The 26,597-nt window shown below is 36.3% G+C and overlaps 1 protein-coding gene across 2 annotated transcripts in view; it reads right to left on the bottom strand.

Annotated features, from left to right (window-relative positions):
* Positions 1-26,597, bottom strand: part of CADPS2 (calcium dependent secretion activator 2) — a 299,634-nt gene that overhangs the window by 133,264 nt on the left and 139,773 nt on the right. For both annotated transcript variants that reach the window (XM_050324387.1, XM_050324385.1), the window contains exons 7-8: positions 16,256-16,367; positions 7,055-7,194 (exon numbers count right to left, since the gene is read on the bottom strand). In XM_050324387.1, coding sequence (XP_050180344.1) covers positions 7,055-7,194; positions 16,256-16,367 — 252 coding nt within the window. The remainder of the gene's footprint in view (positions 1-7,054; positions 7,195-16,255; positions 16,368-26,597) is intronic.

Genomic DNA, 26,597 nt, shown 5'->3' with positions numbered 1-26,597 from the left:
GAGAAAACTCAGAGAACTCTAACATAGCCTAAATACCAATATTTTTAGGCTGCTATAGTGAGGTCACGTGACTAAATGATCAGAAAAAGATTACAAACTACCTGATGTGTAGTTCGTAAAATTCAAACAAACTCAGCAGTTTCTTCCATCTGACTTTTCTTATGCTTCCTGGTCTTGACACTGACAAATAAGCATTCTACCAAAGAACTGGAAGAACTTTGCTCTTCAAGGCAGTAGCTGAAGTCCGTGCTCTGCTGCCCTTTTCTAAACTGGAAGAAGAAATGCAATAGCAGCTAACAGAAAGCTAGATGGTGCTACTATGCTGACTTTCTGATTATAAGCAGATGGACTGCACGCAGACTTGGATAGACAAATCAAATATTATAGAAAGATACAGAAGAGTCTGCTTATGTAGATGCAGAAATGGTGTCGTTGAATAAGTATTTGTGTATCTTTACATTTGGTTGAGCAAATTATGCTGTACTGATAAGAAATGAAAAAGAGGAACAGGAATCTCCCTTTCGGAAGAGAAAAATGTTAAGAAAAACATATTTTCAGTAACTGTTGAAAAGCAATACACAAAGTTATTCTTTTTATTTCATGGAAAATAGTACTAATTGAAGAAGTCTATGCTACATATTATCATATAATAACCAAGATTAGTAAGGATTTTCTAAGATGTTGGATAAATCTAAGGTGTCATTGTAGGTTTCTAACACTTTGAAGCTAGCAAAACTAAACTTGGTATTTTAGCTTAGCTAAAAACATGTTTATCTTTCGTCTGTTTACTGTTGGTAAAACTAATTATTTAAAATTATTCTGATATATTTGTGTATTTTGGCTCAGAAGAAGGACAATTACAAAGGCCTATCTGTGACAGGGAGCATGCAGCGCTTGCTAAGAGAAGTGTGATTGTATTCCTGACATCTTGATCTGTAGAAGTAACCCAGAATTTAAATAGAGTAATTTCAATGTAGTCACCCTGCATATTTTTTCTGAAATAATGATACTGGGAGCAGATCTCATCTTCAAATCAGCCATCAGATTACAAATCTTGAAGTTATAAAGCTAATTCTATTTCTCCTCCTGCTCTTCTTTGCCAGGTGACCATGGACAAACAGCACATAAGAGCTGGCACCACCATCGTTCTGGCTAACTTCAGTGTCCCTGTGGCTCTTCTTACTCATGAGCTCACTAGTAGCTATGACCATGGTTTATCCAGGTGACAGGTGTACAATAGCCCTACCACTGAGAAGCCAGCAGACCCCAGTGCTATCCCCAGCTTGGTCTCCAAATTGCCTGTGACTTGGGGTGATCTCTGTTCATTCCTGTGCTTCAGTTCACTCAGCTGCAAATCAGATTATACTCATCTTCCTGTACTCAGGTCATTTGTCTCACAGATTTCCTTTAGCTCTAAAACTATAGCAGCAGGAGGAGAAATGTGATACTTCAATCACAGTCAGAAACCACTAGCTATATTTATTGTTTAAAAATGCTCTCCTAAGAAAATTTCAGCGAATTTCAAGTGCAAAAGAGAAAAAAAATTAAAAGGTTAGCAAATAAATGGACATCTTTATATTCTGAAAATACAAAAATACAACCACAAAAACCCCACAAAACAAAAAATAAGACAAGTTGTGAGAGAAAAATGATTTCACACAGATTCCTTAAATTTTCAGAGACCATAAGGTCAAAAAGTCACCAAAACTCTTGCTTTACAGATGGGAGACAGAAAATCCTAAGTGCTTGCAGAATGTATATTCCAAACACAAAAGTTTAAGAAATTAAAGGTACAACATTTCTATAAGCAATATGTCATAGCAGAAACCAGAACAGAACTTATAAGAATGAATTTTGCCCTTCAAATCTTTGAAAAAGTTCTGATCAAGAGCAAGGTCAAATACTTTGGAAGTAAAACCCAAATAATTCCACTTAGTAATATTGTCCTGTTCAGGCTGTTCAATTAATAAGAATTTAATTTTGGTTTCTTAATTATTTTCCTTCTGTATTTTTGGTATGACCATTGAATATTACTAATCCTTTTGAAGCAAGTTCACTATTCCTTTTTTATGTCTAGATTGGAAGCAATAGAATAATACCCTTTAGTAACCACTAGGCTATGCTAACAGTCAACTTAAAAAGCATAAAATCTACTTTAAAAATAATGTATGCTACAAATGCACACCGATGTGCAAAGGCACATCAAAAAATCTCCCACACATTAGAGAACGTATTTACAGTAACTCACATATCTTGAGTCAATTAACTTGTCCTGTTTGGGTTTTCAACCCTAATATAATTATGAGTTAAGGAGAGCCAAGTGAGCCTTCCTGAAGCAAACAGCACCTCTCTAACACTGCTATTCTAACTCAACAGAAATGAATGGGCTTTTAGCATTTCATAAAGGAAGTTTTAAGCTCCAATTTTCCTCATTTTCTCTTATGATTTGTTTCAGATTCAAGACCGCAACAGAAAAAAAATTATAGAAATCTTAAAACCCCTCCTTTTGTATGAAGGTTTTCTTTACTAAACAAAGAAGATTAAAAAAATATCTTGTATGTGGTCTGCATTTTAGACAAATTACCGTATTGTATGAGAAGAAAAACACATTAGAAATCATGAGAAAGGAATTTGAAGTATCACAAGTTGTCAATAATTGGAACTGTTTTACAAATCCCCAATAACGAATGACATTTATCTTGTCATTACTTAGACTAGTTGTGAAGGGTTCACTTTGTAATATATTGACAGGACTGAAGTAGAAAAGGATGGCTATATATAGTTTGGGTTAATTCCTCCTTTGAGAGCCTTTCATGCAAGAATAAAATAAAAATCTAAAATAAATAATAGGATAATGTTTACTGTAATTATTCCTTTTCTTCTTTAAGCATGTAACAGAATACACAGAAAAACCATGAACTGTTTCCTTGATCAAGTGTTTTTTTTAAAAATCGCATTAGTAGAGTAACACTACATTAACTGTATGAACATGTCAACATAAACACCAGAGTAAAAGTATGTGGTTAGCAAAGCTGATTCTGTTCTGGGGAAGTACAAATGAACTGCAGTTTAGATTCACAGTAGTGTTGAGTCATAAGGATTTTTATTTCTTGCTCTTAGAAAGGTTACAATTCATAATGAAAAATCCCTATTCTATAATTTTATTTTAAATGTAATTTTTGGTTATGACAGTGGAAATCAAAGAGAGAACATTATTTGAATGTGCTGCAGTCCAGTATACTACTTGTGAATTAAGTACAAGACAGCACTTAATATTTTAAAATTAAATATTCTTGGATCATAAATGCAAGACAAATTTTGAAGTCTTCCAACATAACCCTCGAGTCAGTAAGAAAAGTTGGTCTTAAATAGGGGAAACTTTTCTGAAGAGGCAAAATTGTGAACCCACCATTAGCTTGGATTTGTGGCTTTTGCCAACCCTGCAGAACCTGAAATACTTGAGCGTCGCTCCCATATCTAAAATCTTTCTTACTGTAATTAGATAGAGCATTAATTTAAAAAACCCATCTTTCTGCATTTGGCTGTGGGATAAAATTTTAATTCGATTTTGAATAAATTTAAGATTCTAATCTGAAAGACATTATGTAATGCCAACAGATTGCCTTCTTTTTCTATGAGAGAAATAAGAATCTTGTACATCAGTTTGTTAACTCAGACTGACACAGAAAATTTAAGTTGTCTAGTTCAAAGATTGGGCAAAGATGAAGCATGAGATGCTTCTGAAAAATAAACAGAAGAAATAGAACTTAGCTGGGCTAATCATACTAATTATATTAGAAGTCTGTTATTAAGCTGTAAAATTCAACTTGCTAAAATGATGAAATTCTAGCAGAAAGGATGATCACATTCTGTTATCCCTTTACTTCCTTCCATTTTGTGTACTCTATGACACTGAATGTAAATATCTGACCACATACTAACAGTCAAATAAAATAAAGTAAAATAAAAATTAAAAAAAAAAAAAATAAAAAATCTCCCAGTTATTTTCACTATTCAGGACAGCAGCAGCTGCCTTCCAGCTCTTCCGAACTTTATTTTGTCCTATGTCCTGCTTCGTTATGTGTCATGTAAACAATGCTTTATAGAGATAATTGAGTTATTTGCATTTCCACGTTGTGCAGGTTCACCAGGGAACTCTAATAACACTGCCTGGCAAAGCATAAGCCTTTGGCTGAGTGAAGTGACAATGCCTCAACTCCCCCAGCTTCTCCAGCATGTGGAAACTTTTTCTACCAGATGCTTCCCAAGATTTACCTTCAAATGTGTATGATCCTGGGAGGTGGTACTATTCTCCCTTGATAACAGGACAACTGAAGTACTAAAAATTCTAGGCTTCAGATATTAAGACGAAGATCGAATTCTTTTGATATTTGGACTCTAACCGCACAATGTATATTTACATCCACATTTCTACTGATTTCAGCTAGTAGCCATGAAATCAGATTCCAGTTTATAGAACTGAGTACAGGAAACAAATAACATACCACCAGTTACCATAGGTGGAAATATTTCAGTCTCTTAAAGGGATGTCATTCTGTGCAGCACAAACAGGATAAAAGCCAGTTTTTCCAGGTATCTCTCAACTATTTTAAACACAAAATATTCCTTTGCCTTCCTGTAATACTGTCCATCATCCATCATTTGTTTCCAGCCTCTTCACAAATGCAGATTTCTCTGATAACAAAATATCAGCTCAGAACCAGAATAGCTCTAATATGTGTGTTGAAGCAGGTGTGAATCTCTCTTGAAAAAACAGCAAATGACCACTTAATACTAATATTCACCCAGGAAGTCAAGAGAGTGCCTGGATAATGGCTCTTCATAACATTAACGGTTCCTGACTGTACACTCTCATAAATCTACTAGCAGGTGTTCATTTCCCTCCAAACAAACACCCTCTTCCTTCCTCTCACTGCAGCTCCAGTGCCATCATACAGAATTTCATCTACCTCTTCAATGGTTATTGAAGGCATTATTAAGCTTTTATTTCATTTCACATATATTTGTGGTGGAGAAGTCCATACAGCTCTTCCTTGGTGCCCCAATTTTTCTAGGCAAGTGTGTAGGTAATAATCATTATAGCTAATAGCCAAAAAGAAAGGGAAATGATGACTGACCTTGAGCATTTTTAGTGGGAAGAACAACAATATTTGCCTGGACAATAGTGACAGCAGTGGCCCTAATGTAAAATGAAGTATATAACTGTGCCAGGAGATTAGGATTCAAAATCAATGTGAGGAAGTAACCAACAGCAGAAGATGAAATGGATAATGATTGAACAAAATTACTGGTAGTAATATTTGATTGGGCTCTTTAATGTTTAAACAAGAAGACTACTGATATAAACCACTATAGAAAAGTAAATTGGGGGGTTTAGAAAGATCCTCTGGAGATCCCAGAAGAACAGCTGCTAGCCGAGAAAGTGTCTAGGGAAACACAGGAGCATAATGAGAGGAAACACTGGAATATTTTCCTCTAATTGGGGTTGCAGAGAGCATGATCCCAACATTATCAGTGATGTGATCAAAAATGGTGACTTCTTCTAGTCATGGCTTGGGATAGGTGCAAGGCAGCACAACATCCCTGATGTGTGTAGAGCGAAGTAAGTAACTGAACCAGGTCACGTGCAAGTGGCATCTGTTGCGTATTATTTGTTACTGATGATGTTCAAATCACTCTGCCTCCACAGCTGCCTTTTGACAAACCTGCTGAAGAAGGCAGGCAGCACAGTGCCACCTTGCATCACACTGAATACTGCAACTGGCTGAATACCTTCCAGCAGCAGGAAACTGAAACCATATAGTGGGCTGAATCTAAACAACAATGTGCCACCACTACCAAAGCATTTCAGAGGTGTTTGGTGAGTGTAAATGGATGGGGTAGAGGGTGGGTGGGAACTCATGGGAGAGCATCATGCTTCAGTACTGACAAACATCTCTCTCTCCTCCCTAGCCCCTCTCCACTCCACCTTTTTCAAGTCAGCCTAATCTTCCTGCTCTCTTCTGCCACATTAGCCAATTTCCCTGATTCATGTATTTGCAGGCCTACTTTGAAGTTTTCTCATCTCAGTCCCAGTCTCCAAGCACAACAACACCATGTTGACTCCATGACTGGTTTCCTTCTCTTTCCTCATAACTCCTGGTCACCAGCCACCGGTCTCCATCCAGCAAGTCTCATTGTTACAGTCCTGATAATCTGCATCTAAGTTTCCCAAAGGCAAACTGAGGGATGAGCTCGATACCTGGGAAATTTCAGCCCAACAAATTAACACTTGACCAAAACTGATGTAAGTTTGGTTGTTTTTTAGAGAAAGTATTGTGTGTATATATATATATATATATATATGAAATTTTGGCAATTACTGCCTATATTCAATGAGCAGAATACTAACAGGAGGAGACTAAAAAGAAATCTAAACAGTATGGACAGTACATTGATTCTTTGTGATTGCCTTTCAACAAGATACGCCCCCGCTTACTGTCAGCAACGCTACCTGTTTTTGCAGTGGGGCTGAGGAATAGTGGTGGCAGTCAACTAAAGGAGCTATCTTTATGAATAATCTATTCCACATAGCTTCAGTGTTAGACAGAAAAACATCCTTAAACTGGTAGTTGTACAGAGATTCCTCTCAAGAGAAAGACCATACAGAGAAAGGAAAGGGGAGACTAGTTGGCAAGTACCATCACATTCAGGTATATTACTATTCTTATTTTAATGGAAAAATATGGGTTTTTTTAACAAAGTGATATAAATTGTAACATTCAGAACTATTATTGAAATGAGAATTGTACTTTTAGTTCTGCATTTCAGACTTAGCTCATCATATGTCTTTACATATCTGAAATGGATGTTATTCCTGACTAGTTTAAACTTTATGTATAAAATGAGGATGTAACACAATACCATATCATAGGAATTGTTTTAGACTTTTATAATGCTTTAAAAACTTTATGGATTTAGATACATATGGTTAAAACACAGGCATAGCGAGGGAAAATAATAAAATACAGACAGACAGGAAATGGACACTTACCCACAGTGCTTCATGTGAGGTGGTTTATCCATTCTCACTGCCAGTTTAATTTTCAAATCATTGTCCTGGCTGTTCTTGGGGACTATCATTTTATGCAGATCAGGTGCCTTTGGGCTATTAGATGTTGGATATAACACTACCTGCAAGTCATAAAGAAAAACTTCAGTGAGCTGATAAAAAAATCAACTGTTAGTCTTTAATGGAAACTTCTAAGCAGTGAAGATTCTTGTTGTATTTCCTCCAGTATGAAAGACGACTAAAAAAGATTTCATAAATCTGATACACCAGTTGACTTGATCTTATTGTAACAGACAAATTTCCAAAATTAACTCCTTCCTTTTCTTACAAATTGGAATTTCCATATTATGAGTTAATAAAATTTCCTCCTGTTAATACATTCTGAATTAACAGTTTTAAATGAAAAGAAACAGTTAGCATTTCAGAATGATCACATACAATTAAATAGGAACCTAAACTTCTACATTATTCAGTGCTCTGCTGGAAAAACCCTGTTGAAACAATTTGCTGTAGCATTATGCAACGGATCAGGCCTCCAGCAATGACATTGTTTGAGAAAAGATAACCAAAATATACTCTTCATCTACATTTTTTGATCAATAGCATTAGTAAAAGTCAGTTTTAGTAAAAATTGCAGAAATTGGAGATGAATTCCAAAGGATCTTTGCTGCAAATGGAATATAATAAATGTAAAATACTATGTCCAGTTCATATGTGATATGACACAAATCCTTTGTTTAATCTACAGTGGCAGACATAAAAAAAAATACACTGAATTCTAAAAATTTAATTTTTAAAACATTTATGTAAATGTCTTGAAAATTTTACTAACAATTAATTTTAGATCAGTGTTAGTCACAAGCTGTTAAATATTTATTTACCACCCAAAACATTTATCCGTTTATAGTCAACACAATTAAATATTATTGCTTCATCAAATCTTTATCCACAGTGACATGTTCAGCAGTTAAATCCCACTGAAACATAATTTTCTTTCATTCTTACTATAAGCACTACTTTTGAATCAATTTAGATCTTAAAGTATTCTAAACATACTACTTAGGAGACTTTCATACATTCAGTAAGTTCTGAATTACCATTAACATGGAGCAGTATTTCAAAAGTAACAACATTCTAAAAAGCAGCGTTCTTCACATCCTTTATTTCTTGAAAACTAAAATTAATCATTGTGTTAACCATCAAGTTAATTTCTTACACATAATAGTGGGAGCTTCTGTCACATATCTAAAAGACAATATATTCTCCTCCGTGTTATTATGAAGGCTAAATCAAGGATTTGAGCAAAAATCTCCAAGCAAGTATAAATCTAATTGATGTTATTAAGCCAAAAATATTACAATACTGTCATTCATTCAGATCTAATCATCTGAAAGATGATGTAAGTGGAAGGCCTTCAGCTTCTTATCTCACTATTTTGCGGAAACATGTTCCTGCATCCCACTAATACAGGAGTTCCAGTCAAGCAGAGAAATATGATGCATCACCCCTAATCAAGTATGCCACCTTTGTAACACCAGTATAAGAAACAACCTGTCAGATCTATTGAGTACATTCAGTACCTTTTAAAGAGATAGCAGAAGAATCAGTGTATTCTGGTTTTAACAAACTAGGAAGCTACTTTTTTTTTCTTTTTTCGAAACACACTATTTATGGCAGAATGTATTCCTTCTTTCTGATTTTCATTCTGAGTAAAAGCCACCCCTTAAAGAACATTTAAAAGCATTATGAGTATGGCAACCTTTACATTCTGATGTATCAAACAGAAAATGATTTTTAGTTTGTTTATCTCATTAAATGCAAGATTATATAAACAGAATTATTACTCATTCCTGGCATTTAATCACCTGACATTCACATAGGATTGTAGGTGATGGTAAGAATTTTTCCTTTTCTACAGGCTGTAGTTCCCATTGTCCTGTAACAGCTTATTACAGCTCATGTATCTCAAGTGACATCTTTCTCCTGTGAATTTCTTGAGTTTTTAGAATGCTGACGAAAATACAAGCAGACAAGAGTATAATTAATTCATAACTTTGGTACTGAAAATTCTTTTTCTGAATTTTTAAAGAAATATTATGGAGCTTCAGTTTCAAAGCTCTCACAATGAATATGTCTCTGTCAGACGACTGAAGTATGCACTGTGTTGCTTTTGTATTACACTCTGTCATGCCTTCCAGCTGAAAGAACTTTGTAATCAAACTTTTTGTTGCATGCAAACACACATACACATATTCATGCAAAGCATTTAACAGGCATTAATCAGTTTCACAATAACCTTCATACTAGTATTGCCCTTAAGTGCAGTGACGACCACATTGTACCACATGGCACGAGGTGTAAGCTCCCACCCAATCACTGAAACCAAAACACTCAGCAATTGTTCCTTCATAAGAAAAGTAAAAAGTTGCTGACATTTCTATTAGAAGCACTATCTTCACTATGACACATTGCAATGTCATGTCATTGTCCATAGAGAAACTTTTTTGTCTTAACCTTCCTTTCAGCACTGCTTAAGGGATTTCAATCTTCTGGTTGTTTTATAATATACTTTAAAAAACTGAAATGGTATCAATGTCTTCTCTGACAGATATACAACTCAACTACAGGATACTCTCACAGTGTCTAAAACTTCTAAAAATTTCATAAAATTCCTACTATATCATATATTTCGGAAATTGTATTTTATTTTATCTTATTTTATTGTTCATATACCTGTGGATATCACCATAGTAGGTTATTCAGTAGCAGCACAGAGAACTATGAGTTTCTAGTCTAGGACTGTGTTTACTTTAAGTAAACGAACAGGTAATCTACATTAAAAAGTATAATGAACTATTAATCACCAGAATGCTACACAGCAAACAACTGCTGTGTATTACATTACTTCAACTCATTTAAGGCAAATTAATAGTATCAGAACAGTGTGGGTTGAGATATTTCAGTAAATTCAATCATCTCATGATCATTAAAAATACTTGACTACATGTTCCAATTATATTTGTCATTACATTTCCTCAGACCACAACATAACTGAAAAATTGTCCAATTCACTTTATGTCTCTCCTCGTTTGGATGTAAAATAAACACAAAAATCCTAAATACTATAGAGTAACACTTATATGCATTTGTGAAAAGTGATGTTCTCAAAAGACTGTTTCTTAACTGTAAATGACTGAAAATGTTTCTCTCCTGGGCTTAAAAAATAACAGGTTGAAAGACATGAAGCTAATATCACTTGACGGCTTAACTAACCATCATTTTTGTGATTCAGTTGGGTATTTGGGTCCCCAGCTGGATCACAACAGAAGAAGTTAAATGAATTACACCTGAGCCAAACAGTCAATCCAGGCAAGCAACTATTAACTCTCCTCTGTCTTTGGCCCACTGATCGTATCTTCTTTTAAAGCTATAAAGAAAAGTTGAGTTGTCCCAAGTACTCTGAAAGCATGAACAAATCAAACTGGGGAAAATCTTGCCTTCACAGAGCAGAGAACCTAGAAGAAGATTCAAAGTCAAAAGTGATGTGCAGAAATACCTCCTGTTGGTGTCCCCATGTTGAGATAAAGCTCTCAAGCTTACCATTCCTGGCTCCAGTTGTCCTATTGTCAAAAGATTATGCACTCTACTTCATTGTTTGACACGTGTAAATTTATGTGCTGGTCATTCTCTGAGAAAGTATCATAGGAAAATCTCATAGTTAAATGTGCACTGTTTCACTGATTTAAAAAATAGTAGTATAGATCAAAAATTATTCAGCTGGTTTGGGGTATGAAATAAATGACTAGAGAGACCCTTTAGTGTTACGGTTTTTTGTGTGGTTCTGGCCCCAGCCTCATTTATGGGACACTTACGTGGTTTTGATAGAAATATCCACTGACTCCTCTTAAGTCACCCTCTACCCTAACTTGAAAGCTTAGAGCTGTTTTGAATTCTGTCAGCCCCTTGTCCCAAGACTGGCTAATGTCAGAATGCCAGAAGCTGCTGTCAGTGTGACAAGAAGTGAAGTTCCTTCAAATTTCCCAGCAGCAGCCTGCCAAGCACAGCACCCACTTACCCTGAGCATTAAGTCATGATTGCACTGCTGCCAGGAGGATGTAGAAAAAGAAGCTCAAGAAGAGGCTCAAAATCAGAGGTAGAAAGGGGAAAATGAGATGTCTCTCTTGAGAGTAACTCTCTTAAAAAAGTTATCCCCTTGAAAGAATGGGTTAATAACAGCTTGATCACCAAGTGAATTTATGAGTTTTCTATGTAAGCTCCATCATCTCACCTATTGAGTAATCTCTTGCATTTTGGCTGTGATTGTACTACTGCTGAAACACTGAGACAAAGCTTTGGGTAAAACACGGTTAAAAGGAAGCAAAAAGCAAACAGAAAAACTGAACAGGTACAAGGTTCAGAGAGAGCTATGTAAAGTACTGTTGATGACAAAGAACTGGGAAGACTTCACAATTTATGCAAACAATGGACATCTGTTGATAGTGCCACACTTCCCCTAATAGCTCTTAGCAATTGATAAAAATTGTCTCTGAGTCCTTCCCAAAGAGCCTCTCCCCTATATCTAAGAGAGAGCATGCCTGAATGAAAAATATCTCAAGCATTTCTGATGAGAGGCATTCTCAAAGACACTGAAAAACCCTCTGTTAGCATGGAAACAGTAACACTCAGCGAGACATAGCAGGGTGCTGACAGGGAGACTGCTTGGGGGCAAGAGAAAAAGGGGAAATGGAAGCAATCTGTTATAATTTTCAAAATTTTAAAAAAATGACAGAAAAATCTGAGAAACCTCAGTCATTTCAATCCTCACAATCCCCAGGCTGGAAAGCTTTAAATATACATAGTCACAGGATGAAATTGTCTCTGCTCAGAGGCTCTTTGAATGTGGCACATTCAGAAACCTGGCAATCATGCAAGTATAGGTACCTAGTAAGTACAGCTATTTAATAATGTCTTTAAATCAAACCAAGAGTAACAGCACTAAAGGAAAAAAACTCTTAGCTGCACAGCTAATTATTGCTGGCTGCAGCTGACTGTGACAAGCAGGCTGTGAGACAATAGATCCCTTTTAATTGAATAGTCAGAGCGACAAGGCTGAAAATATTCTTATACTCAAAAAGTATCAGCAATCAAACACCACCTGCTGCTCTCACATTGTATCCACATGTGTGCTAAGCACGCACAATGGCTGTCACTTTGAATTACTAGGTTTGAACATCTTCATACACAAAGTACTGAACAAGAAAAAGTGGTGTCAGATTCCTGAGTTTCAGAAACCACCAGGCTGATTTTTCAGAAGTATTTACACCAAACTGGAGGCTTCTTCACACTTCCTCAGTTGCTGCACGTACAAATGTAAACATCAATTCTGCCTTCTCTATGCACATACAAAAACTATTAAAGTGGCCAGATCAGTGTCAGTCACATAAAACCTGTACCACACATTTCAAAGATATCTGAACAAAATAAGCTCTTAATATTTCCTCATTAGAATGAACTTAGCTTCAAAGATGCAGCCTGCTTCACTTCCTGGAAGCTAAAATCAGGGGTTCACTATATGCAGAGGTCTGGACAACCACAGGCAGAGACCACTCCAGGAGCTCATTTTCTTCAGAACTCAAATGCAAATAACATCCTTTCCCCTTCCTTGCAGCACATATCTCTGTTTTCAGCAGAAAACTGAGTTTGTTCAACTGTCCTCCATCTTGTGTAGGACAGAGAAGAAAGGTTAAAATTTGTTTTTGTTTGAAAACACTTAAAGTGGTCATCAGGGAGCCAGGACAATACCCTGCAGCAAGCAAAATCTTCTCTTGGCATTCATGACTGGATTTATTGGTTCTTCTAGAAGAAGACAGACATGTCAGACTAGTGACATAGTAAGTATTCCTGTCAGCTAACCCCATCTTCAATGCCTTGAAGGGAGATGTACAGACGACAGCCCTTCTGTGGCTTGGTGCTTACCTGGTGACTTTTGCAGCAGAGGTTGAGCAGCCCTCAGCCTTCCAAACAGGGTTAAAGCTCTAAGTACAGTCTGTCCTCTCTACTGAAATCATGAGACTGCATCCCTTCTGATCTACTATGAGCTAGTTACTTCTGGAAATCAGTAGAGCCTCCTCCTGAAATGGAGAACCTGCAGTGCTGATATCAGGGTCTACATCTTAAGTTCGTAAGTGAGAGAGACTGCTATGCACTGATGGGTTCAATGGAAATATCTTCTTTACAGCTCTGGGGAAACCTTTGCTAGCTTTTGATACCTTAGATCTCTTTTCAAAAAAAAACCTGATCCCTTGGTGGCAGAAGAGGCCTTTTGGTATGTGATAGAAGTTCAAAATTCAAATCATGTAGCTTGATGCTGCCTTCTATTTCTGATTATAGATTAAACAGAACAAAACCTTCAGATAACTGCAGGGTACTGGAAATGCAAACTTCAATAATGTAGAAAAGTGGTATCAGGTCAAGGCACATGCTTTCAAGAAAGTACTTGACAGATAAGAATTAATGTCCACAGTAAGTCTACCTCAGAAGGGGCAGGTTTGAGTTGAATTTTTAAGTACAGGAAAAATACCAGTTGGAAATATCTTCCAACCTTTTCAGAGGATAAGAAACCTATCTGCTCAGATGTACTCCCACAAGTCACTGCAGTGTACTGACCAGGCATAAAATTGCCAAACTTTATAGGAATTAAGCTTATGCAGTGGGATCCTGTATCTTTTCAAAGGCTATTTGAATTGAAATCTCTCAGACCTGAAAACAAAGACATTGCCAACAAAAGAAGACTTCAAAAACTAAAATGTTTACCATAAGAGTACATAGTACCTTCAAATTATTTGGTAAAAATTCTATCAAATATTTTTCCAATATCCCCCGAACCTAAGCAATCACCGCTCTCAAATACTTTGGTTAAAGCAAAGAAGAAAGCTGAAAGACTGCTTCTTCTCCTGAGTTGAGTATCTACCCCCATGAGCTGCAAGGTGTCTGTCAGGAGCCCCCCATACTGTAAGACCTGGGAAGTGCAGAAGGACAGACACTGAAATAGGCTAATGCACACGCAACATGCTCTTTTTCACGTTATTTTCCACTATTAAGGACCTTGCACGTAAGGTCATTGTGGGAGATTTATCTTTTACTGACTTATCTTTTACAAAAGGTATTTTTTGGCAAGGATGTGGGCAGGACATTTTTGGTAAATCAGGAATGGATTATAAAGTGTAAAAGCAGTATCCAAGCATCCAGTACTCCTGTTTGCTACTCCCAATCTGAGCACAAGCTTTAACTGAAGGGGGAGAAAAGGTGATGGCCTTTATTCTTTGTGATGAGGGGGAAAAAAACCAGCAAAAAGAAATTATTTTAATAGCCCAATTCTGGTAAAAACTCCCAAATCGCAGAGCATCTGACAAAAGCAAGCAGCCTGTCTGACAAAAAAACAATAGAAGAGTAAGAATCAGCAACAGAAAGAGAAAATTGCTCTTCCCTACCTCATCTTTTATATATCTTGCTTTGTCTCTGGGAAAGCTGGGTCAGACTCCAACAACAGGGCACTGAGCTCACTCTAGCCCTTCTCAATTACCTGTTTTTATTTTCCCTCTTTCCCCTCAGCCCTTCCAGGTAAGAAACCTTCTTTAAACTGGTTTGACCAGATGACAAATACAGATGTGTCAGAAGGCAGTCAGGAGGGTGCAGGTAGAGGAACCAGAGAAAAAAATACAAATCAACCATCTGGAGTCACTGGATACAGTTAAGGCAAGAGCTATATTCAACATTTTACATTTGAAATGTTTCCATTCTTTAAAATTAAATTTCAAATCTTTTTAACCTCCTGTCCTAGTAACTCAGACAGGCTGCAGCGAAAGAAAGCAGACCAAGGCCAGTACCTGAACTTTGGCTATTTAAGGTTGCAGAGCCAGAGGATCCTGTTAACAACTGTGATCTTTAGCCTGTTTATATGGATGATGTTTCTTCTCTGATTCCTCGATAATGAATTTGCTGGCTACTGTTCACAACAGACATATAGTCCCTTCTCCACTGCCCTTCACCTTGGCATTGTCTTTTCTTTTGCTTCTTTGAAAGGACTGAGCAAGGAGGGACAGAGATGAAACTTGTGTTTAGTAGCACTGGGTAGTTCCTGTAAGTCCACCCTTTCAGTGTCTCTTCTCACTGTTCTGCATCCAGATATCGGTGACCCTGGTCTGCTCAGGTGCACCCCTGTGGCTCGCCTGTCCCTGTCACACTGCCTGCCTGGCTCCTGCCAGGCTGTTTCGTTCCCCACTCAGATCCCACCTTCACCTCAGGCATCCTTGATCAAGTGACCTGGGAAGCCCCTTAGAAGGGCATGAGATGAAGCAAGAAGAATAATCCTGAGGATAGAGTCTTGACCTTAACAAGTGACACAATGTCTGGGAGAATCTGTCCCATTCTTGGAAGACACAAAATGGGGAAGAGCCCAGCTCTTTCCAAGAAGTTGTGCTTGCTTGAATGAGAAACCTCCAGGACTTTGATTGTAGAACTGAGAATTAAAATGTGAGCTATCCTTCATGTGCTAATATGTCAGAGGGGAAAACTTCAACAGCAGAAGGAGAGAAGATTTGCAGATCCTCTCTGCCTCATTCACACTATCCTATTCTTTCTATAATACATTGCACTCTCTAGCTCTTGATTTTGTCCTAAGAAGGACAAATGATCCTGTCAAGATAGGGAAAACATGAAAAGAGAAGAGAAGCTCATGTAGTACAAGAACAGCTCTTATTTTAGTCTGACATATTATTTCCACTACTCCTCTCTCATTGTGCTCCATCCTTCTACCACTTAAGTCCTTCATTTCCTTTCCCCAATTGTTTGCTGTATTTATTACATGCCAAGTCTTATCTCTCTCCCTTTCACTTCTAATTTGACTAGCTAAAAGCATTGGTATGTCATGTAAAAATTGAAAGAACTTTTAACAAGACGAAGAGAACCACTCTATGTAAGTTTCTGAAAGGTAATCCAAGTCAACATATCATGTTTTGAACACTAGGAAAAGTCACCCTTAATAGAAAAAGAAGTGTTTGGTACAGACACAGCAGAGCAGGTTGGTACTGAATGCCTTATACCATTTTATGGCATGTTTTATCAATATTCACACTTCTACCCATCACTTCTCACATATTTCTTGTGTCTACACATAATACTCACTCTTCCCAGTTCTTTATCTTCAAGTGCCAGCACCCCGGTGCTTTCTGTAAAGAGTTTTACTTTGACAACAGGCCGAGGATGAGTAGTGGTGAAATCCCCTTGAGTTCCCCATCTGCAATAAAGAAAACAACAGAATTTAACTGGGGCTGAGGAAAGGCTTGAGAGTGCTAGGACTGTCATCTTTTCTGCAGAATATTTACCAGTGCACTCCTAGAACTTAATTTTCAAGCTTTTGGAGGAAGAGGAGGGGAAAGAAAAGGGAGATAAATTTTTAAAAATCCAAAATCAAATATTTACATGAAAAAACTGGCTTTTCTGTGTTACTTTGTAAATAAAAAATCAATCCAAAATTTTTTAATTGCAAACCCTAAAGAACTGAAATTATATCCATATAGGGACAAACAGAACCAAGCAAGAAAGTAAATAAAGAGAGATCGATTTTCTATGAAACATATTATAGTCACTGTCTTGTACATACAAGTCATATTAATTCACCAAAGAATCATGTCTCAACTCACTACAGGTGACCATACCATGCAGAAATTAAGAGACTTAGGCAGTGAAAATTCTTATATTTTATGAGATGTTACAACTTAGCATGAAAATGTAGGAAAAATGTAAAAAAAATTTAAAAAAAAGGAAAAAAGTGTTATCAGAGTGACTACAGCTATGCAAGATAATTACTGCCACAAGGCTTCATGCTTTCAGAGAACTGTAATTAGGCAGACAGACTTCTAGTTGTTAATCTCTTATCTCTATTAAGACACTTGGTTTGTCAGCCTTCCCCACACTGTGTGCCACTGGTACAAAAATGAAAGTTATACACATTAGATTGCAACTTCCTTCAACGAGCTATTTCATTTTTCTAAGCAACCACATGAAGCTCATTGCATTGATGATACTGATTCTGATTATGCTACTAGGCACAAACAAAACGCAAAAAAGTAGGCACAGCTCCAGTTTCTCTTCATGTTTTTCCACTGCTTGAGATATTACAATTAGCGGAAACTAATACAATGGAAAAAGAAAACATGACCTTAAGAGTAAGCTCTATAAAAGTATGTATTACACAAACCAAAATCTTGGGCCTCATTTAGAAAAAGCAGTAATTTTACTTTACATTCAAGAATACACAATCTCTGCACTGCTGGACAGTGAACACACAGTAGCAATCCTCCAGCAAAGGAATCTATTAGGCAAAAGAAAATCCTTTAAGTAACATGAGTTACAGACTTCAAGACAAAGTCTAGAAAGTAATGTATAACCAAAACCAGAAAGCTTTAAGGAAGCAGAAGTTCTGTGTAAACCAGTCCTACAAGTGGCTGAACGTGTAGACTACAAAAGTCAGGTTCACTGCAAACTAATCAAATCTTATGTTACATTCTGTTTTGTCTGCATTAGATAGATGGTTCCTCTCTGTCTGTGGTGTGTGTAGCCTCAGACTCAGTAAAAGGCAATTGAAATAGGAACTCTGACATGAAATTACCTTGCTGAGTGGAAGAAAACCTGTTTTATGATCTGGTGATAGATGCTGCAACTGCAGGATAAGACATTGCCTAGCACAACTGCTCTTCTCAGCAGTGGTCCCAAGGGTAGGTTTTGTCACAATACAGAAATGAGATTTCCAAGGAGAAAGCATGTTTATAAATGATGAAATAGTTGTATCTTCAGTTTCACCTCCAGGAAGAATGCTACCTTGAGACTGTAAACACAATCTAAGCACTTGGATACCTCCACCTGCTCTCTCACGTGCCAGATTTGTTTGTCCCAGAGCTTCCAGATTCCTTAAACTGTTCATGCCATAATGGACAGGACTAGGCAAAAGAACCAAGAGAAACTCCCATTAAAATAACAAACCAAACCCAAACCCTCTCTAAAAAGACCTAGTGCCAGCACCAACTCAAAGAGAAGAGAAATGGGTGGTCATGCTGACTAAAGCACTTAAAGAAGAGAACGTTACCTGCAGTGACTCAGCTTCTGCAAGCTAAGCAGCAGTTTTGAGCACCCCAGCACCAGACTTGAAGACTGGCGCAGATTGCTCTGGAGACTCAGGCTCCATTTTTGAAGGACATAGCTGGGAGAGGTGGGGCACTCATGAGCATTGCCCAGGGAGCCTGACACAATTTCTCCTTCTCCAGTTTAGATGCACAATGTGAGACTGATGTGAATGAGAGTAACATGGGGTCATCCACCTGTTGTTGGCACTCATGTAATACTAGAAACCAACTTTGACATCAGATTTGATCACTAGCCTTGAACGACATCTTTCTCCCATCTCTTGTTCCAACTGCAGCAGTAAGTGAAAATCCAGGGATAAAAAGCAACGGTCTGATTCAATTCCTAAAGCTTAATGCTTATGGTAGAAATATTTCATGCATTGATCTGCTTGCTCCTGGCTGATCAGAATTTCAGCAGACTCTCATAGTCTCTTTGGAAGTGAATTATTTGTTAGATGATCAGAGAATTTACGGACTAGATTTTACCATCATTCCTCATGAAAGAGCTCATAAGAAATCACGTTATCTTAGAAAAAGTAAATCTAAGATTGTATTCTTCAGTACCTCACTTACTTGTGGGCATCTAATGTTCCTCTCAGCTGCGAATATAAAAGCAATGTACACATATGTAATCTTTTTGTTCCTTATGGATTACTAGAACACAAGTCCTGTTTCTTTGAAGCTTTGTATTGTTGCAGAGGTATCAATTCATGCCATTTGAAATTAGAAGTTGAGAAAATGCAACCAAAATAGTTGTACCATGTTCACTTTAGTTCCTTCTTCCAAGAAAGAACATGAGCATAAGAGATCCAATAATCCAGACAGACATTGAGTTTATTTTTATGCTGTACATTTAAAAATATACTATTATGTTATTATGCATACTATTAATGCATCAGGCAAAAACTGAAGTGGAATTCAGAAATGACATCCTAATCAAAAGTATGATATTGAACTCCCAGCTGTAGTTTAACCCCTATGAACATTCATGCTAATTAGAACTTGTAATCTGCATTTTTCTGTTTTGTCAGTACAAAATGACGTGTAGCAATAAGAATGTCCCTGCTGGCTGTAGTTTGGACTGTCAATACCTGCTAATAAACTTCAGTCCTGTTAAAGTTCTGAGCTGTAAAGATTGTGCCATGAATCTTATACCGGTCACATAGTATTTGTTAAGGATGACCCAAAACAAGCGGCAGACTGAGTAAAGTTTGCAGGTGTACACAAGCAAGCCTATTTTGAAATACTCTTTACTGTTCTGAAATTATATTGGTGCTCAAGATCTGTCAGATTTCAACTTTTCCCCTCCCCGGATATTTCTTTTATGACACCTGGTCAGACTCCAGTCAACAAATCAATTATTTGTTTATTCTTCCTGTTTATGAATAATAATTCATTTTAACCAAATTCAACTGAAATGGATATCACACTTGCAGCTACTCTATCTGAGAGGATAATAAGAGATGTCAGATTTTCAGCACACTGACCAACCTAAAATTAATTACAATGGAAATGCAAACAATCACTTTGAATAACCTAGTCTCATAATCATCTGTGATTAAGAACTGTGCAATTAAATTCATAAATTTTATAATGCCAAGACCATAAATATTGCCTTCCTAACAAATAAACATGATTTTACTGAATAATTTATTTTTTAATCAATTATCATTCTATCAATTTTTTCCATTTGGCTACTCTTGGCTACTCATTCTAGATCTGTATACCTGTTCAAAGAGCTGGTAACTTTAATGTTGAAAATAGGTTAGGAGGATACCTAACAATTCATGGAATCAATACCCGAACAGTAATTATCATTATGCAGATCTTTATTACCATTACTGTAATATCTTATTTCACTTTATAGATTTTATGTGCTAGTATAATCATATCCACTTGGTTTCTCAAAAATTCCTGTACTCACATCTGCTTAATCTCACTTGAGTGAATATTGTAGCAGAAAATTTCCTTTAAATTTAAAAGCTAATCTGCTAGGTATAGGTTAGATAAATCTGTACCTTTCTTTGAAGGCTGGGGTTGCATCCTGATATATTTCCTGGAGAAAATACAGTACTTCCCAGAAATATTTTTTTCTGATCCACAAATTAGAAGTCAACCACCATACTAAAGATTGTTCATAATATTCCTAAGACAAAAACTTTTTAGTTGTTTAATTTAATTACTTTCTGCTTTAAGTAAGAACTAACAATGTGGTCTCCAGAATTTGAATGCTGAATAAAGATAAGTTGCTTTTCTTTATATTTTAACTTTCAACACCAATAACAGTGAAATATTTTCTGCATGAAAATAAATCTTACAGCTGTCTTTTACTTTTCATACAGGGGAGCAGGTGAATCTGCAGGTTGTAACTTGGCTTTCTGTGAAAACAAGTAATTCATATGTGCCACTTTGAACTCATTTGAGTCAAACTGTAGTACAGATAATTTATTTAAAGCTTGTTCTGCTATGGAGCTCCAGAACTGTGGAAGAGCAAGAAGAAAGATCATGCCAATGAATTCACCTATCTTCTGAAATTGTTATTTACAATCAGTGTATCTTTAATAATTCTTAGCAAAATTGAAAAATGCAATGCTTTATATTTTAATAGCATATATTTTAACTACCAAATTAAGCAATGGAAACAGCAAATGAGCCACTTTCCCCACCTTTGGAGGAGCCACTGTTTTATAAATATCTGTCCAATGGTTTTTGTTAATGTGAACAATTTTGGTGCTGAATGTGTCTCGATGGGAAGTGTAAAATTTTAGTCAAAACAAGTGTAGATCTCATACAGTCTTTATATTAAGTTATATAATTGCCTTTATTGTATGGTTGGACTTTTTGTTTGTTTTGTTTCGTTTTCATCTTGCTAGAAAAGCAGTCAAAAGGAACAATAATTTCAGCACTAAATGCTGCAGTGTGTGCTCACTGCACTGGCAGCTGCAGTCCATGTAGAATACTGGAGATCTCTAAAACTACAAACTCTGTCTGAAAAAACCCTCCAATTCTGCCTCTTCAGGCTCTCATTTTGCTGTATAATTTTTCTTTACATAATTTTTCTGCTTTTACCTATTCATTCTCTTTACTTTATAGAAACTGCAGTGATTTGATATTTGTTCATCTTTAACCATAAATCCCAGTATTTTCACCATATTTATGCTGCTGTCAGAGGTATGTGGGCTGATATTGTAATTAGTGGCAGAATCCATTGCCAAAGTTTATTTCCCTTCACTGCAAAAGTACCTACTACCAGCAAGAAGGTGAATGTTTATTTCAGCTAAAGATTTATCACTGTGTCACAGAAAGCCCTCTAAGCAAACTTATTTTTCTACTTCAGTTTGGAACACATTTCATGCACTGGAAACAGCAGCAAATTTCTCTCTCAGGTTTTACACTCTACTCATGGTCTCTGTTAGTCAAAACCTTTCTTTATGAGATCATGTGAGTGAACCTTATAAAATTTATTATTCTAAGCAAATATCTAGAAATGTTATTTTAGCCCTATTTACTGGAATACTTTCTGATAAAATGTCAAGTCTACAGAATTTTTACACCATTAGGAATTTATTGTCCTCGGCAATAAGGAAATCTTGTTTTTGAAACCAGTACCAGAGTATATTGTTGTCCTTGGTGGTGCCTCCTTTTTCATCTTTCTAGGTTTGATTCTTGTTTAACTCTACTGTGCAAATGTACCCAAACAGGTTTCTTAACTATTCATTAAATTACCTTAAGAGGTCTTGAGGAAGAGTTTTTATTTCCTATCCATACAAGGATGTGTACAGAGCTGCAATGAGCAGGAAGACCCACCCAGGCCAGTTTTTCAGGTGTCTTACTGTTCCACAGGAGTAAGAGATTTACCAGCACTTCATCTTTGCACATCTTGGAGCTGGACAGGAAATAGAATGTCGAGATCTCTGTAACATCTCTGTGTCTCAACTATTTCAAGAATCTATACCAACTTTGTTTTTTCTGCTTTGTTTAGAAACAAACCTTGACCATAGAAGAATAGGTATCTATAATCCTCAGGTTAGAAACTAAACTCACAGTGCTAGTTATGATATGAAAGGCCAGAAAACAAAAGGACAGATAAGGTTCAGTACCTTCCTGACACAACAGATTACACTTATACTTGAAAACACTTCAAATCCAGGTCTGACAAATGTTCTCTTTTTAGTGAAGGATTGTGTGAGTGTGGAATTTATGAACTGTTGCATATTACTAACTTCAACTGCATGTATGCAGAGAAAGAATGTGAGAGCAAGCCAGTCGCTGTACCAGCAGTGCAAGGTATCCTACAGCAATCTGAGAATAAATCTATAATTTCATGATGAGGCTCCATTCAGACAAACAAAAATGGAGTTAAAACCATACTTATCTGATTTTGGTGTTTTTACTGAGACTCCTAGAGGGAGTATTAGTTGTTACTAATTGCTACTAGCTCTTCCCCACTCATAATTGGAAAAACATCATAAGCATTTCCTTTTCTCTTATGAGCACAGAAATACCCATCCATTTGGTAATGATTGACACCAGGGTGCTACACTAGAAATCATAGCTTTAATGTTAACAGCTGTCTCATACAACCCAAAGGCATGTTTATTTTCTGCCTTTTGCACACCATACAAAATAGTATGAACATTGAAGCTTCTCCCTTTAATGAAGTTTCTTGAAAAAGGATTTTGAAAGTTACTGCACGAGCAACACAAGTTTATTATGCAGCACCAAGGATTTAATAGGGTAAGGATTATTCCTTATATGTAACATTATGACCATTATTTCTTCATATATATTTATTTATGTATACATTCTCCAGTACATCAGTGGGAACTTATGTTTGAAACCACAAGGGAAAGAGCCTGTATGCTTATAACCTTTCTGTAATGCTTATCATGGGGATTAAGTTGTAAATGTTTTTCCTCGGGAAAAAATAACATTTTCTTATTTCTCTATTTGAAAATTATTTATTTTGATGGAAGTACAAGGAGCACAATTTCCTTCCCTCAGAGCAAGCACATTAACCTGCAGCTGAAAACCAAAGCAAAAAGAAAGTTCTAAACAAATCGTACTGTCCTTCGACAGTAGAAGCACAGGCAAGCCCCATGTTCAGGTAAATTAAACTATGAGCTTGGACATGTGTCTTGGCCTTTCATCACTAATCTCATCCAGTCTTTTATGTGTCTTGACTCTGCTCTTCCCTGTGTTACTGTGATTCCACTATTTTATGCACAAATCTAGGTGAGAATTACAGATTCATTATTTTACAATCCCTATTGAAGAAACACTGATATTTTGGATAGATACTTCCTGTATTTAACTATTATTTTAAGGGTTGTCAGCTGGTGAAGGATCATGACAATAGTAATGGGTTTAACCCTGAGGTTTCCATCAAAATCGTCCTAAAACTATCAAATATAGGTATGAGAAAGATAATTTGTTTTACAGAGATGGATGACAGGAGGAAGGAAAAGTACAGGAAAAAGGTAAGTCTTGGTATAAGGATGGAAAGTCATGCAATTACCTTTAAGGGTCACCTTTGATTCCACCTAAGCAGAATCTACAGTACTCTCTTTTTCCATTTAATATTTATTTCCATCTACATGGGCACTTCTGACTTGGCACACTTGTGGTTTGCAATGCAGACTAACAAACCACTCTTCAGCACTTCCCTTATAAAAAAGTTGGGTGGTCAGGACCTGTAGCTTTAGTAGCTCATCTTTTCATTTCTGAATGCATTGTTGAGTCACTATCTAGTATAGTCAATAAAAAAGAGTAAATATTTGGGTATTTTTTTTCTTTTTCTCTGGATTCAGCAGAAAAACTAAGGAGTTTCAGAGTGATTGTTGTGAAACAATGGGAATCCCTTCTTGGAACTTTTTTATCAAGAAAAAATTGGATCCTTACTTCAGCAACAGGAAGGATACAGTGTTTTGATGGATATGCTATATTTTAAAGCTCCTTTACACAACTAGACTAATATGAAAGGAAAGAAAGAGACAATAATCTGATCATATGCAGGATTTTTCAGGATTTACTTTTGGTAAAATAACAATTTTTTTAAAAAAAGGTGTTAACAGAGCTCAAAATTACTATTTATCACAGAGCTAATAATGAGCTAGACACAATCATGCATTTATTTTAAAAAAGAGTCATTATCAATGGATAAAAATTGCTTGTAAAAGAGATACAACAAATCTGTGACTAGTTTTTCTTTAAAGTAAAAAAGTGTCTAATAGAAACCAGAAAGGCAAACCAGAAGAGGGGTTCAATGCATAATAAGCAACTAAGTAAAAACACTCATTTAGGCTTCCTACACCGAAAATGAGAAAAGCGCACTCTAACAATACGGAATGATATTATGACAAGTATTGTCATCACAAACATAAACAGTATGAATAAATTATTACTTAGTCTTCTTTTCCCATCTCACTTTCAATACAGGCAACCAAGACAAGCCAGGGTGAAGATTTTGATTGGTATGTAGCTAGACTGACACACTGCCAGGCACTAGGAACCACTGATACACATTATGTGAAGAATTCAATAAACATTAACTCCAGGATCCCATCAAGTTTCAGTCAGAGATTGCTGATGGACACAAAGGCAAGATATGGTGACTTATGCTCTTGATATTTCTATATGCACACTTATTTAACATTTAGCTTGAGAAAGATAATTATGAATTATTAAAAGTTGCAAATCCTATTTATTTCATGTTACTTAGTATTTGTACGCCACTTTAAACCTTCAAAATGTTGTATTTTTCTGTGTATAGTACTTTGATGAAGCAGATACATGTTGTCACTTCAGTCAGAAGATGGGGCAAAACAAATCTCAAAATAGACTGACCCACCTGAGCCTGAAGAGTCTATCCGGGAAGACCCAGGAATCAAATCAGAAAATTTCAGTATTCCAGTTGCCATCACACCAACTGGTATGTTTTATTCTGAAATCCCTTTTACTACTCGTTCTGACTTCTACTGTTATCAGCTCTCCACATTATTCTGCCTTTGTTTTTGCTGTCCTCCTACACTCAATCTGCTGGTATTGCTTTCAAACAGGCACATTAACCTGTAGAGTCATACCTGAAATGATATGTAGTTGTTAAGAAGTTTCAAGATCTATAAATATTTATTTCTTCATCTGTTCAGTGGACTATTCTGTATTCTAAAAGTACTGGACCTCTTGACAACTCTGAGGATCAATCACATACTAACACAGTGACGGCAGAGAACAGCCTGCCCATGGTGTGGTGAAAAGCAGTTTTTTGAATGTCATGAGCATTTGACATGTACACAGTACTCCTAGTCTGAACAGGATTCAAAAGCAAAAACTTCTTTCTTTCAAAACCTTTTCCTCAAGTTTTCTCTTTACCCAAAACAACAAACCAAAACTAATAAAACTGTAAAATCTCTTCCAATTCAAACAATGTACCTAGTAAAATGTTTAGAAATTATTTGAATGTACCTGTATCATATTGTTTACAATGAATACAAGTAAATTTTTGAAAGGTCTCTTCAAACCAAGATACAAGAATAGTATAGTTTGAAAACATAAAACAGGACATCCTGATAATATAAAAATTTAACAGAAATCCAAAGCAATTATTTTCATGTCAACTATTGCCCATAAACAATAACCAAATTTTCCAAATCTAAGGCAGGTGCAGACCACTTTGAAATACAAATTTCAAATCCACTCTGCCAGAGTACTCCAGGAGGAGACGGGGTAAAATTTGAGGTAGTCCTTTTTAGTTAACCTTTTTTTTTTGACAGACCACCATCTCTCTAGGCGATATTTTACAGGCTGCCTTTGCCTTCACTTCGACCCAGTCAGAGTTTGGTAGCACTACCCAGGTAGCTATATTAGTATCAGCCTTAATCTGATCCAAAACACTTTTCTTATAAGCAAGATTTAATTAGCTTTGACTCCACACCATGCTATTCATAGCCAAATGCCTTCCAGTTTTAAGCTGGATCACACATCCATAGATGCTCTAGCACAATGTTAGAGAATTATTATATCTGTTTGAAAAATATTAGTTGCATTTGCTGTGGATCAGATGGGAATGAGAATGGAAACAGATACATCATGTACACTGAGGAGCACGTAAACAGTCTTTCTCCAAGCCATGACTTTATAGTGAAAGGAATAAGAATGGGACATGCAGCTTCAAAACCAAATATTTCCAAAAATGCACTATGAAATAAAACTGGTATTAGTCTTGCAAGAGACATGTAAGGTCATTTTACATTTTAAAAGAAGACAAGTACCCCAAAACAGCTATTCTTTCCAGTAGTGCCACTAGATGAGGAGGCTTAACACTCTCTCTATGTCTTATACAGGGT

Source organism: Myiozetetes cayanensis, unplaced genomic scaffold (genome assembly GCF_022539395.1).
Source record: "Myiozetetes cayanensis isolate MyiCay16 unplaced genomic scaffold, myiCay2020 scf3, whole genome shotgun sequence".
Classification (NCBI taxonomy): domain Eukaryota; kingdom Metazoa; phylum Chordata; class Aves; order Passeriformes; family Tyrannidae; genus Myiozetetes; species Myiozetetes cayanensis.
This window is presented reverse-complemented; position numbering and strand designations above follow the sequence as displayed.